The sequence below is a fragment of the Aquarana catesbeiana genome, linkage group LG03, assembly GCF_042186555.1.
Source record: "Aquarana catesbeiana isolate 2022-GZ linkage group LG03, ASM4218655v1, whole genome shotgun sequence".
Classification (NCBI taxonomy): domain Eukaryota; kingdom Metazoa; phylum Chordata; class Amphibia; order Anura; family Ranidae; genus Aquarana; species Aquarana catesbeiana.
The window spans coordinates 55,126,468-55,139,266 of record NC_133326.1 but is presented as its reverse complement, the minus strand read 5'-3'; the positions used below and the strand labels follow the sequence as shown (position 1 = coordinate 55,139,266).

Genomic DNA, 12,799 nt, shown 5'->3' with positions numbered 1-12,799 from the left:
AGTGGCCTAGCCAGTCTCCAGACCTTAATCCCAAAGAAATTATGTGGAGGGAGCTGAAGGTTTGAGTTTGCAAACAAAACCCTAATGACTTAGAGAGGATCTGCAAAGAGAAGTGGGATTTTCCTAAGGTGTGGTCAAACATGGTGGCCAACTACAAGAAACATCTGACCTCTGTGATTGCTAACAAAGGTTTCGCCACCAAGTATTAAGTCATGTTTTACGAAAGGGTCAAATACTTATTTTACTCATTAAAACGCAAATCAATGTATAACTTTTTGGAAATGCGTTTTTTTTTTTTGGAAATTTTTGTTGTTATTCTGTCTCTCACTATTAAAATAAAACTACCATTAAAATTATAGACTGATTATTTCTTTGTCAGTGGGCAAACGTACAAAATCAGCAGGGGATCAAAAACTATTTCCCCCCTCACTGTAGCCTTTAGTGGCAGGGGCTTTTAGAAGCAGGAAAAAAAACCCCACTGCCAGTGCGTCCAGGAGCAGCGTTTTGGCAGAAAAACGCTTGACGCTTGTAAAGCGCATTAAGCACTTGAGGGGGGGCCAGCCTGGTGTTAATCACTGATTTAGCATTTTTTGGGATAAATTCAATAAATTTTGGTGTGTTATATCTTTTGTTTTTATCTCAGATTTTTGATACACAACCTCCTAGTACTACTAGGCGAGTCCTACACTCTTTATTCCAGTAGGATTCCCATATGTTTTTGTCTGTTGGTATGTGAAAATAAGGAGACTGTAATTGAAAGGTGTCTCTGTTGTTGAATTTTGGACCACTACTGGAAGAAAATGTTGCTGACCGACCTCTGGGAATTTTAATTCAATACCAATTAATAAGAGAAATAAATCTGCGGCGCTAATCTAAAAAACAAATTCCTGAGACGCCAAGAATAAAAAGCTGGTATGAAAAATGCCAATAAAGAACTCAAACAATGACAATGATTCTAAGGTGCGTAGATAACTGATAATAGTAAAGGAATAATGCTTAAGTGCCAAAGCCAAATACAGGACATGTAAAGCAGCAATGATAATTGTCAAGCTCAAAGGAGCCAAGGATAATAACCACAGATGATAATGTTCACACACCCATAACAAATGATATGGGGGGTAAAAATGCGGCGCTTAGCTCAATGGGTATATTCCTGGGATGCCAAAGGAAAAAACAGTGGACACCGAAGGAATAGATGCCTGTAAGAAGATGCAGGTAGCAAAAAAAATTCCTATGATGCGTGAATAACTAATTATTACCTCAAAGAGATGAACTATGTAACAAAGGAACTAATAACCACACCAGGAAAAATAAATTCCAGGTAAGGATCCAGTTCATGTACATTTATATTCCACCATTTTTGTGCAATCAAGAATCATAACAAATAAATGTTGCATCAAAAGAGTGCAGCTAATTAAGGGAACTAAATGACTGAGATCCAGATAATTAGTGACCTCTTTACAGACCTTAATTGTAAACAGCAATAAATATAACTCGTGACTCAAACAACACAGTGTTCCTAAAACATATGTGCAAACAATAATTCTGTGCAGCATCCAAAGTGAAGGCAAGTGAATGAAAAAATATTAAATAAACATTACGGTCCTAATAATTGAAACACAAATTCATATAATAAATAATGTTTAAATATTCCATAAATCTAAATAAATAAATCCATAAGTAAAAATAATTGAAAGCAATAATATCTCTGAATAAATTATATAAAAATACACTCTATAGATAATAATGTGCAAATATTTGTGCAGCATCCAAAAATTGATACTAAATAAATATGTATCTAGTTAACATAAAATGTGTCAAATCGGACAATTATTTCTACTAAGTGAACAATGTGTCTTCCATAAAAAATAAATAAAAGTGAACAACTAATAACACACCAGAAAAATAGAAAAAACAGTGTTCAGCATAAATATCACACTAAATGTGATACCAAAAAGTGTCCCAAAGTAAATCGTTTCTAAACTAAAAAAATGTATATGCAAAGCATCCCATTCCTATCTCCTTCGTGATGAATCAAAGAAAATTATTTCACATATCCCCAGTGAAGGAAAAAAACAGGTGTATAAAGAAAGCCAGTTCCCCCAGCCTCTCACCTCCTGGCTGAGCGATAACAGCCCAAAAAAATCCTCACGCAGTCTGTGCCTGCAGGTGGTTTTGAACGCTGTCAGCTCCCAACAGGATAATATCAGCCTTGGTGTAGATGGTAAAACGTCTCCCGATCTCCAAGTCTCTCAAGCAGTGTTCGTTGCACTCGCTCTCTCAATGTCAGCTTTGGATTCTATGCTCCATGTTCCACAAGTGGAGACTTGTGAAGGGAGCCGGAGCGTACACAGAACATGGAGCATAGAATCCAAAGCTGACATTGAGAGAGCGAGTGCAACGAACACTGCTTGAGAGACTTGGAGATCGGGAGACGTTTTACCATCTACACCAAGGCTGATATTATCCTGTTGGGAGCTGACAGCGTTCAAAACCACCTGCAGGCACAGACTGCGTGAGGATTTTTTTGGGCTGTTATCGCTCAGCCAGGAGGTGAGAGGCTGGGGGAACTGGCTTTCTTTATACACCTGTTTTTTTCCTTCACTGGGGATATGTGAAATAATTTTCTTTGATTCATCACGAAGGAGATAGGAATGGGATGCTTTGCATATACATTTTTTTAGTTTAGAAACGATTTACTTTGGGACACTTTTTGGTATCACATTTAGTGTGATATTTATGCTGAACACTGTTTTTTCTATTTTTCTGGTGTGTTATTAGTTGTTCACTTTTATTTATTTTTTATGGAAGACACATTGTTCACTTAGTAGAAATAATTGTCCGATTTGACACATTTTATGTTAACTAGATACATATTTATTTAGTATCAATTTTTGGATGCTGCACAAATATTTGCACATTATTATCTATAGAGTGTATTTTTATATAATTTATTCAGAGATATTATTGCTTTCAATTATTTTTACTTATGGATTTATTTATTTAGATTTATGGAATATTTAAACATTATTTATTATATGAATTTGTGTTTCAATTATTAGGACCGTAATGTTTATTTAATATTTTTTCATTCACTTGCCTTCACTTTGGATGCTGCACAGAATTATTGTTTGCACATATGTTTTAGGAACACTGTGTTGTTTGAGTCACGAGTTATATTTATTGCTGTTTACAATTAAGGTCTGTAAAGAGGTCACTAATTATCTGGATCTCAGTCATTTAGTTCCCTTAATTAGCTGCACTCTTTTGATGCAACATTTATTTGTTATGATTCTTGATTGCACAAAAATGGTGGAATATAAATGTACATGAACTGGATCCTTACCTGGAATTTATTTTTCCTGGTGTGGTTATTAGTTCCTTTGTTACATAGTTCATCTCTTTGAGGTAATAATTAGTTATTCACGCATCATAGGAATTTTTTTTGCTACCTGCATCTTCTTACAGGCATCTATTCCTTCGGTGTCCACTGTTTTTTCCTTTGGCATCCCAGGAATATACCCATTGAGCTAAGCGCCGCATTTTTACCCCCCATATCATTTGTTATGGGTGTGTGAACATTATCATCTGTGGTTATTATCCTTGGCTCCTTTGAGCTTGACAATTATCATTGCTGCTTTACATGTCCTGTATTTGGCTTTGGCACTTAAGCATTATTCCTTTACTATTATCAGTTATCTACGCACCTTAGAATCATTGTCATTGTTTGAGTTCTTTATTGGCATTTTTCATACCAGCTTTTTATTCTTGGCGTCTCAGGAATTTGTTTTTTAGATAAGCGCCGCAGATTTATTTCTCTTATTAATTGTTTTTAGGTGTGTGAACACTATTATTTGTGGCTGCTATTCTTTTTCTTATTTGACGTTTTTAAGGGATTTTTTAATTTTTTATTGTTGGATTATTAATTTTTTGGTGTGCGCACAAGTACTTATTATCATACTTTAATTCAATACCCCTGCGCCAAAAAATGCCAGAAACGTACATTGCACATGCGGAGCAGCAAGAGGGTGGAAGAATAAGGCTAATTATACGAAGTATAACAAAAGTAATTTTTATCCAAACAACTATGTTTGTATGGTAGGTATGTCAATGTTCATTTTACAATGTGAAAAAATAATTTGGGCATTAAACTTCTTTTTATGGTGTTCTCACCTTTTATTAGTGTTATCTGCTTTGTTCCTTGGATATCGTGCAGTGTTTGACTTAAATCAGCACCGCTCTATTTATTTCCTACAGATTGCCAATGTGTTGGGCAGACCAATTACCTGTTCTCTAGTTGCTGGAGTCTCCAGGATTTCTGTCAAAGTTTCCCCAGGTTGGAACCGAATGACATCAACAATCAAGCGTTTTGTACTTAAAAGAAAAAGAGATTGTAATTAATATTTTGTTAATATATTATTTTTTTTAACTATTACTTGATGCCAGAACATACAGTTGTATAAATAATTATTTGCCCCCTTTCTATTTTTTTATTTTTTTGCATATTTGTCACACTTAAATGACTCATCAAACTAATTTTATTATTACACAAAGATAACCCAAGTAAATACAAAATGCAGTTTTTAAATTATGGTGTCATTTATTAAGGCAAAAAGGCTGTCCAAACCTGCCTGGCTTTATTTGAAAAAGTAATTGCCCCCTAAACCTAAAAACTGGTTGTGCCACCCTTGGCGGCAACAACTGTAATCAAGCATTTGCGATAACTGGCATTGAGTCATTTACATGACTGTGGAGCAATTTTGGCCCCCTCTTCTTTGCAGAATTGTTTTAATTCAGCCACATTGGAGGGGTTTTGAGCATGAACGGCCCGTTTAAGGTCATGCCTCAACATCTCAATGGGATTTAAGTCCAGACTTTGACTAAGCCACTTCAAAACCTGCATTTTGTTTTGTTTGAACCATTTGGAGATGGACTTGCTGGTGTGTTTCGGATCATTATCCTGCTGCATAACCCAAGTGTGCTTGAGCTTGAGGTCAGGAACTGATGGCCTGACATTCTCCTTCAGGATTTTCTGGTAGAGCGCAGAATTCATGGTTCCATCAATGATGGCAAGTCATCCAGGTCCTGAACCTGCAATACAGCCCTAGACCATCACACTACCACCACCATGTCTGACTGATGGTATAATATTCTTGTTACGAAATGCTGTATTAGTTTTATGCCCGATGTAACAGGACACACACCTTCCAAAAAGTAAAATTTTTGTCTCATCAGTCCACATATTTGCCTAAAAGTCTTGGGGATAATCAAGATGTTTTTTTGGTAAATGTGAGATGAGCCTTTGTGTTCTTATTGGTCAGCAGTGGCTTTGGCACTCTCCCATGGATGCCATTTTTTCCCAGTCTCTTTCTTATTGTTCAATCATGAACACGGATCTTACCTGAGGCAAGTGAGGCCTGCAGTTCTTTAGATGTTGTTCTGGGTTCTTTTATGACCTCCTGGATGAGTCGTCGTCATGCTCTTGGAGTAATTTTTGTAGGCCGGCCACTCATGGGAAGGTTCACATAGTTACATAGTTACATAGTTAGTAAGGTTGAATAAAGACACCAGTCCATCCAGTTCAACCTGAGTGAGTGTGGGTCTACAACCCTGACCCTTGTCCCTAACCCTGAACATCGCACACTCACATCAATCCCTACCCACAATCCAAGGTCCCCATTCATATACTAGGGCCAATTTTTGGACAGAAGCCAATTAACCTACCAGCATGTCTTTGGAGTGTGGGAGGAAACCGGAGTACCCGGAGGAAACCCACGCAGGCACAGGGAGAACATGCAAACTCCAGGCAGGTAGTGTCGTGGTTGGGATTCGAACCAGCGACCCTTTTTTACTGCTAGGTGAGAGTGCTAACCACTGCACCACTGTCCACTGTTCCATTTGTGGATAATGGCTCTCCCCGTGGTTCACTGGAGTTCCAAAGCCATAGAAATGGCTTTGAACCCCTTCCTAGACCGTTACATGTACATTACTTTGTTTCTAATCTGTTCTTGAATTTTTTTAGATTGTGGCATGATGTGTGGCTTTTTGTGATCTGTTAGTGTGCTTCACTTTGTCATGACAGCTTCTATTTATGTGATTTCTTGATTTAACAGGTCTGGCAGTAATCAGGCCTGGGTGTGGCAAGTGAAATTTAACTCCGCTTTCCAAAAAATTGTGGTTAATCATAGTTTATTCATGATTCAGCACGGGAGGGGGCAATTACTTTTTCACATAGGGCCAGGCAGGTTTGAACAGCTTTTTTCCCTTAATAAATGAAATAATTTAAAAACTGCATCTTGGATGTATTCTGGTTATCTGTGTAATATTAAAATTTGTTTGATGATCTGAATCACTTAAGTGTGAGAAATATGCAAAAAAAAAAAAAAAAAATCAGGAAGGGTACAAATACTTGCTAATCATGTATTACACGGTAAACAGAAGAAAGTCTCACTTTAATAGAATAGTCCTTGCGTTCTTTTCTGCATCCTCATCTCCTATGATATCAAACTTGTTGGTTAGTGTTAGAGACACCTCAGTCTTTGCTAGTGACTCCTTGTTGGAATCTGCTCCTGCTCCTGGTCCTTCTCCTGGGGGAGAAAGGCAAAATAATATTAATAACCATAGTCATTATAATCACCTTTTCTCTATTTTAAAAGGTTCAAATATCCTATAACTTTACATCGAACTTGCACTCTAAACTACTGACTGTACTTCTATGTTTGCTCTAAATTTTTTACACTAATTCTTTAGCATAAATTATGCCAGAGATAAAGATCTCACCTATAAGAGACTCGATTGTAGGAACCTCCCCAAGATCATCCAGTAGCTCATGAATAGGGTCATTGTGCTCTGGTGCTATTGCATCCTGATGGTCTAGGAGGAGCTGTATAAAAATAAATAAAAAGTTAACAATTAGTATGGAAAAAGAAAACATTCAAACATTAAAAACAGTGGACAAAATACATCAGGGAATAGCCTGGGAAAATGTGTTACAACTGGTATATGAAAAGATCACATAGTTGGGTCCCAGCTGACGTGTTAAGGCTCCATTTACATGGGGCAATTACTTCCGTGCCAGCAAGAGAATGCACAGGTGTTCTTTGCATCTATTGGGACATGCGCTCGCTGTATCTCAACGTAACATCTGTGCGGGTGCACATCCCCAAAAGCGCTCTGAAGATGGCCGAAAAGTTAGAGGGGTTTTTAAACTAGGCGACGTGGGGGGGGGGGGTCCAGAGGTAGAGATAGTCAGTGAGGAACATATTCCAGAGGGTAGTATTTGAGGCATTAGTGGTAGGTTGACTAAAGCACATAAGCCCAAGGTAAGTATAGTAACAAGTCCTACTTGCAATCTCGGAACACACAATAAGAGGACAGTATGCGACCAGTCTGTGACATGTTCACCAATGCCAGGAGCCTGGCGGACAAGATGGGTGAACTAGAGATACTGTTGTACGAGGAGGATTTAGATTTTGTGGGAATTTCAGAGACCTGGTTCAACAGCTTTCATGATTGGCTGGCAACCATTCAAGGGTATTCCCTTTATTGCAGGGATAGAGAGGGTAAAAAAGGGGAAGGGGGAAGGGTATGCCTATATATCAAGAATAATGTACAAGTGAATGTGAGAGATGACATCAATAAGGGAGCTAGGGAGGAGGTGGAATCCTTATGGGCAGAGCTCCAAAGGGATGAAGCTAAGGGAAAAATAATGCTGGGAGTATGCTATAGGCCCCCTAACCTGAGGGAGGAGGGGGAGACAGACCTCCTATCACAATTTGGATTAGCAGCAAAGATGGGAAGTGTTATCATAATAGGGGATTTTAATTATCCAGACATAGACTGGGCGGAGGGAACCACCCATTCGTCTAAGGCTCGCCAGTCTTGCAGGACAATTTCATGGGTCAGATGGTAAACGCACCAACTAGAAACAAAGCGTTACTAGATCTACTGATTACCAACAATAGAGACCTGATCACGGATGTGGAAATATGGGGAGATTTAGGAAACAGCGATCACAGGTCAATTGGCTTCAGTATAAATCACACAAATAGGAAACATAAGGGCACTACAAAGTGTGACAGTAGGAGATGCTGTTACGGTAAAATTGGTAGTTTGGGGGACACAGGGTGTGCACATTTGCTTGGTACAAGACTGCAGAGCATAGATGTGGACTGGAGAAGACTGCTTTCACAGCTTTCTCCAGGTTTTGGTATTTCATCATGGGGCTCTGTAGTTTGGAGATACCACAGTGTCTTGGGTGGGACGGGATCTCCAACCCCGTGTCCAGATTTTGCAGATGACAGCAGGGTATGTGCTCACATGAAGAAGGACTATACCGTATCCCGAAACGCGTTGGATGTAAGGAGGTCTTTTAAAAAAATCTTTCATCTATGGTGATAGTAATGAATTGTACTGTAACAAACCAGCGTTATCAATGTTTCATCTTATTTTAATCATGTCTAAATAAAATTGTTGATATTATTTTATACTTGCATATATATTTTTTTAGAATATTATTGGTTGCCTGAAAAGTCCACTTAGGGGAACCCCTTCTTTCCGCTTTATATTATTGGATGTGGCACCTTGAGCACAGACTAGCCATCCTTTTATTTTGTTCCTTTACTGTAACAGCGGCAAGAATGTGGAATTCCCTTCCACAGGCGGTGGTTTCAGTGGGGAGCATCAATAGTTTCAAAAAACTATTAGATAAGCACCCGAACGACCGCAACATACAGGGATATACAATGTAATACTGACATATAATCACACACATAGGTTGGACTTGTGTCTTTTTTTTAACCTCACCTACTATGTAACTATGTAGCCCTGCACGGAGTGCGCAATTAATCGGAATGTTGTCTGACTAGTTCTTGAGATTTGTCTAGCCATGATTATTTATGTCTGTGTACAGTGCATCCAGAAAGTATTCAGAGCACTTTACTTTTTCCACATTTTGTTATGTTACAGCCTTATTCCAAAATGGATTAAATTCATTATTTTCCTTTTAAAATTCTACAAACAATATCCCATAATAACAACGTGAAAGAAGTTTGTTTGAAATCTTTGCAAATTTATTAAAAACAAAAAATGAAAAAAATCATGTACATAAGTATGACACTGAAAATTGAGCTCAGGTGCATCCTGTTTTCACTACTCATCCTTGAGAAGTTTCTACAAATTGTAGTCGACCTGTGAATAATTGAGTGACTTGTATAGTGCTACCTATGCGAACTGAATGGGCTCAGGGAGCTTTTGCCGCTGGTGTCCATCTGCGGTATAGCACGGTCCTTTACCCCATAGGGTCCCGACACGCTTACACACACATATTTTTGGCCTATTTTTTAGACAGGGCCTAATTAACCTACCAGCATGTCTTTGGAGTGTGGGAGGAAACCGGAGTACCCGGAGGAAACCCACGCAGGCACAGGAAGAACATGCAAACTCCAGGCAAATGGTGTCGTGGTCGGGATTTGAACCAGCCACCCTATTGCTGCTAGGTGAAAGTGCTAACCACTACACCACTGCCTGTGGTAAATTCAGTTGATTAGACATGATTTGGAAAGGCACACACACCTCACTATGTAAGGTCCCACAGTTAACAGTGCATGTCAGAGCACATGAAGTCCAAGGAATTGTCTGTAGACCTCCGAGACAGGATTGTATTGAGGCACAGATCTGGAGAAGAGTACAGAAAAATTTCTGCAGAATTGAAGGTTCCAATGAGTACAGTGGCCTCCATCATCTGTAAATGGAAGAAGTTTGGCACCAGGACTCTTCTTTGAGTGGGCAGCCCAGGCAAATCAAGCTATCGGGGGAGAAGGGCCTTAGTCAGGGAGGTGACCAAGAACCCAATGGTCATTCTGACAGAGCTCCAACGTTTCTCTGTAGAGAGAGGAGAACCCTCCAGAAGAACAACCATCTCTGTAGCACTCCACCAATCAGGCCTGTATGGTAGAGTGGCCAGACGGAAGCCACTCCTCAGTAAAAGGCACATGACAGCCCATCTGGAGATGGCCAAAAGGCAGCGGAAGGACTCTCAGACCATGAGAAACAAAATTATCTGGTCCGATGAAACAAAGATTGAACTCTTTGGCCTGAGTGGCAAGCATCATGTCTGGAGGAAACCAGGCATCGCTCACCACCTGGTCAATACTATCCCTACAGTGAAGCTTGGTGGTTGCAGCATCATGCTGCGGGGATGTTTTTCAGTGGCAGGAACTGGAAGACTAGTCAGGATCGAGGGAATGATAAAAGATATCCTTGATGAAAACCTGCTCCAGAGCGCTCTGGATCTGACTGGGCGAAGGTTCATCTTCCAACAGGACAACGACCCTAAGCACACAGCCAAGATAACAAAGGAGTGGCTATCGGACAACTCTGTGAATGTCCTTGAGTGATCCATCCAGAGCCCAGACTTGAACCCGATTGAACATCTCTGGAGAGGTCTGAAAATGGCTGTGCACCAACACACCCCATCCAACCTGATGGAGAGCTTGAGAGGTCCTGCAAAGAAGAATGGTAGAAACTGCCCAAAAAAGGTGTGCCAAGCTTGTAGCATCATACTCAAAAAGACTTAAGGCTGTAATTGGTGCCAAAGGTGCTTCAACAAAGTAGTGAGCAAAGGCTGTGAATGTTTATGTACATGAGATTTTGTTTGTTTTTTATGTTTAATAAATTTGCAAAGATTTCAAACTTCTTTCTCGTTGTCATTATGAGGTATTGTTTGTAGAATTTTGAGGAAAATAATGAATTTTATCCATTTTGGAATAAGGCTGTAACATTTCAAAATGTGGAAAAAGTGAAGCGCTGTGAATACTTTCCGGATGCACTGTAGATTCTCAATAAGGGCTGGTACACACTAGTCTCTGTGGTCCCTCACGTTCTGGTTTTGACAGCCCAACCTGGAGTGCGAGGGACCACTATGTTTGCGAGATGCGTTTGGGGTGCCATTAACAAATAATGCCGCCAGCGCAACGCATTTATGTGTGATGTAGGAAACGTGCCTCCCCCACACCACTTTCTGGTGTCAACGTGCCCTAATCCAGGTCATGGTAGGTCTAATAGTAGTTGATGGTGTCAGGAAGCCTGCATAGGTGTTAAGCTGGCCATACACAAGTAGATTTTTCCAAATGAAAGTTCATACAAACATTTATAAAAAAAAATCTAAATATGTTCAATGACTTGACGAATGTCATTCGAAAGTACTTCAAAACTTTATTCGCTTTTACCATTCCAAGTGGAAATGAACAGATTTTCCCGAACGAAAACCACATACAATGTTCTCTGGTCTGATGAAACAAAGATTGAACTCTCTGGCCTGAATAGCAAGCATCATGTCTGGAGGAAACCAGGCACCGGCTCATCACCTATTCATCTAACTAACTTTGTGCAAAAAAGTTCTCATCCCGTTCCTTCAAATTTTCTCATTGCTGCAGATGAAAAGGAACATCGAACTGAACCCACTAAAAAATCAAACAAACATTCTTAAAATGAAATTCTACTACCGATATTATATGGCCAGCTTTAGTTTTTCAATTTAGATGGCTAAAGATGTGGATTGTGGTCAAATAGCCAGGTTAAAACAGCTAAGGAATCACCTGTATGTAGCTAACCTGTACTTGGAATCGTTGGAGAAGAGAGCCTTTGAACTCTTTCAGGGGAACAACCAAGGCACACAAACTCAGTGGACAAATACCTCTAGTTTACATGGCAAACTACACAAAATAACACATTACCCTTTCTGGACTGTGTGTTACACATCAAGCATGTGGTGATTTGGACATGGATGTCTACAGGAAACCTACCCATGTAGACCAGTATCATATTTTTGACTCCTATCACCTATTGGAACATAAACTGGAGGTTATTAGGCCTCTGCAGCATTCGGCTGAGATGGGAACAAGACTAAAGGAATACAGACATCTCTCAAGAGTGCTTTTTTAAAGCCTGTGGCTACTCAGACTAGGCCTTTGTTAAACCACCCACAGGCTCAAGCAAAAACACCCCATGTGTAACTGGAGTGGCAGGAGACTCTTTAACAAACATCGCATTCCTGTATCCTGAAATCCCATCAAAACACAAAGACAGAAGCTTGTACATTCTGAAGACGAAACATCCAAGCACAAGCAAAGTAACTTGGTATATGCAGTGCAGTGTAGTAGGAAATGCAAAGACCCGCACACTGGGCAGAAAAATAACCTCTCAACAAATGAATGGTCCATCTTAGGATGGCTAATTTTATAGGGCAAAACTCAGCAGTCTTCCTACTCTTTTGGGAAAAGGTGCACCTTTTGGACAGATGGCAATGGATTCGTAAGAAGCAAGAAAAAGCTATCTACGTCAAGATGGAATCATCATACTTGAAAAAAGGTGGGACAATTTGACACCATTGGTCTTCTGTATATAATGCGGCTTTAACATCTCTACCCCAGCAATTTGACAATTCACATATTTAGCCATGTAAATCTAGGAACCAAGGATTTCCATACATTATACAATTTTCTTGTTTAAATTTCTTTTAGATTTACCAAAATCATAAAATATGAGGTCAAACCAAAACACTTTCAATTTGTATGCAATCAGGCAGGCCCTTGCACTGCACAGTCGACAGTAAATCTAATGGAAATTGAATAAGAAAATTGAATAATGTATGGCCAGCCTTAGTCACATATAACTGGATTTGTACTGTAACGTTGAAGACATTTTGTTGCATATCCAACATCTTTTTCAGTTTTAACATGTGTCAGCAAGGCACCCAAACATTTATATCCATACCTTAAAACCCCTAAATCCAAATCAC

The 12,799-nt window shown here is 39.4% G+C and overlaps 1 protein-coding gene across 1 annotated transcript in view; it reads right to left on the bottom strand.

The window, feature by feature from the left end:
- The window catches only part of IQGAP1 (IQ motif containing GTPase activating protein 1), a 256,627-nt gene that overhangs the window by 15,767 nt on the left and 228,061 nt on the right, over window positions 1-12,799 (bottom strand). Inside the window, exons 31-33 of the mRNA XM_073618560.1 lie at window positions 6,781-6,883; window positions 6,452-6,587; window positions 4,287-4,374 (exon numbers count right to left, since the gene is read on the bottom strand). Coding sequence (XP_073474661.1) covers window positions 4,287-4,374; window positions 6,452-6,587; window positions 6,781-6,883 — 327 coding nt within the window. The remainder of the gene's footprint in view (window positions 1-4,286; window positions 4,375-6,451; window positions 6,588-6,780; window positions 6,884-12,799) is intronic.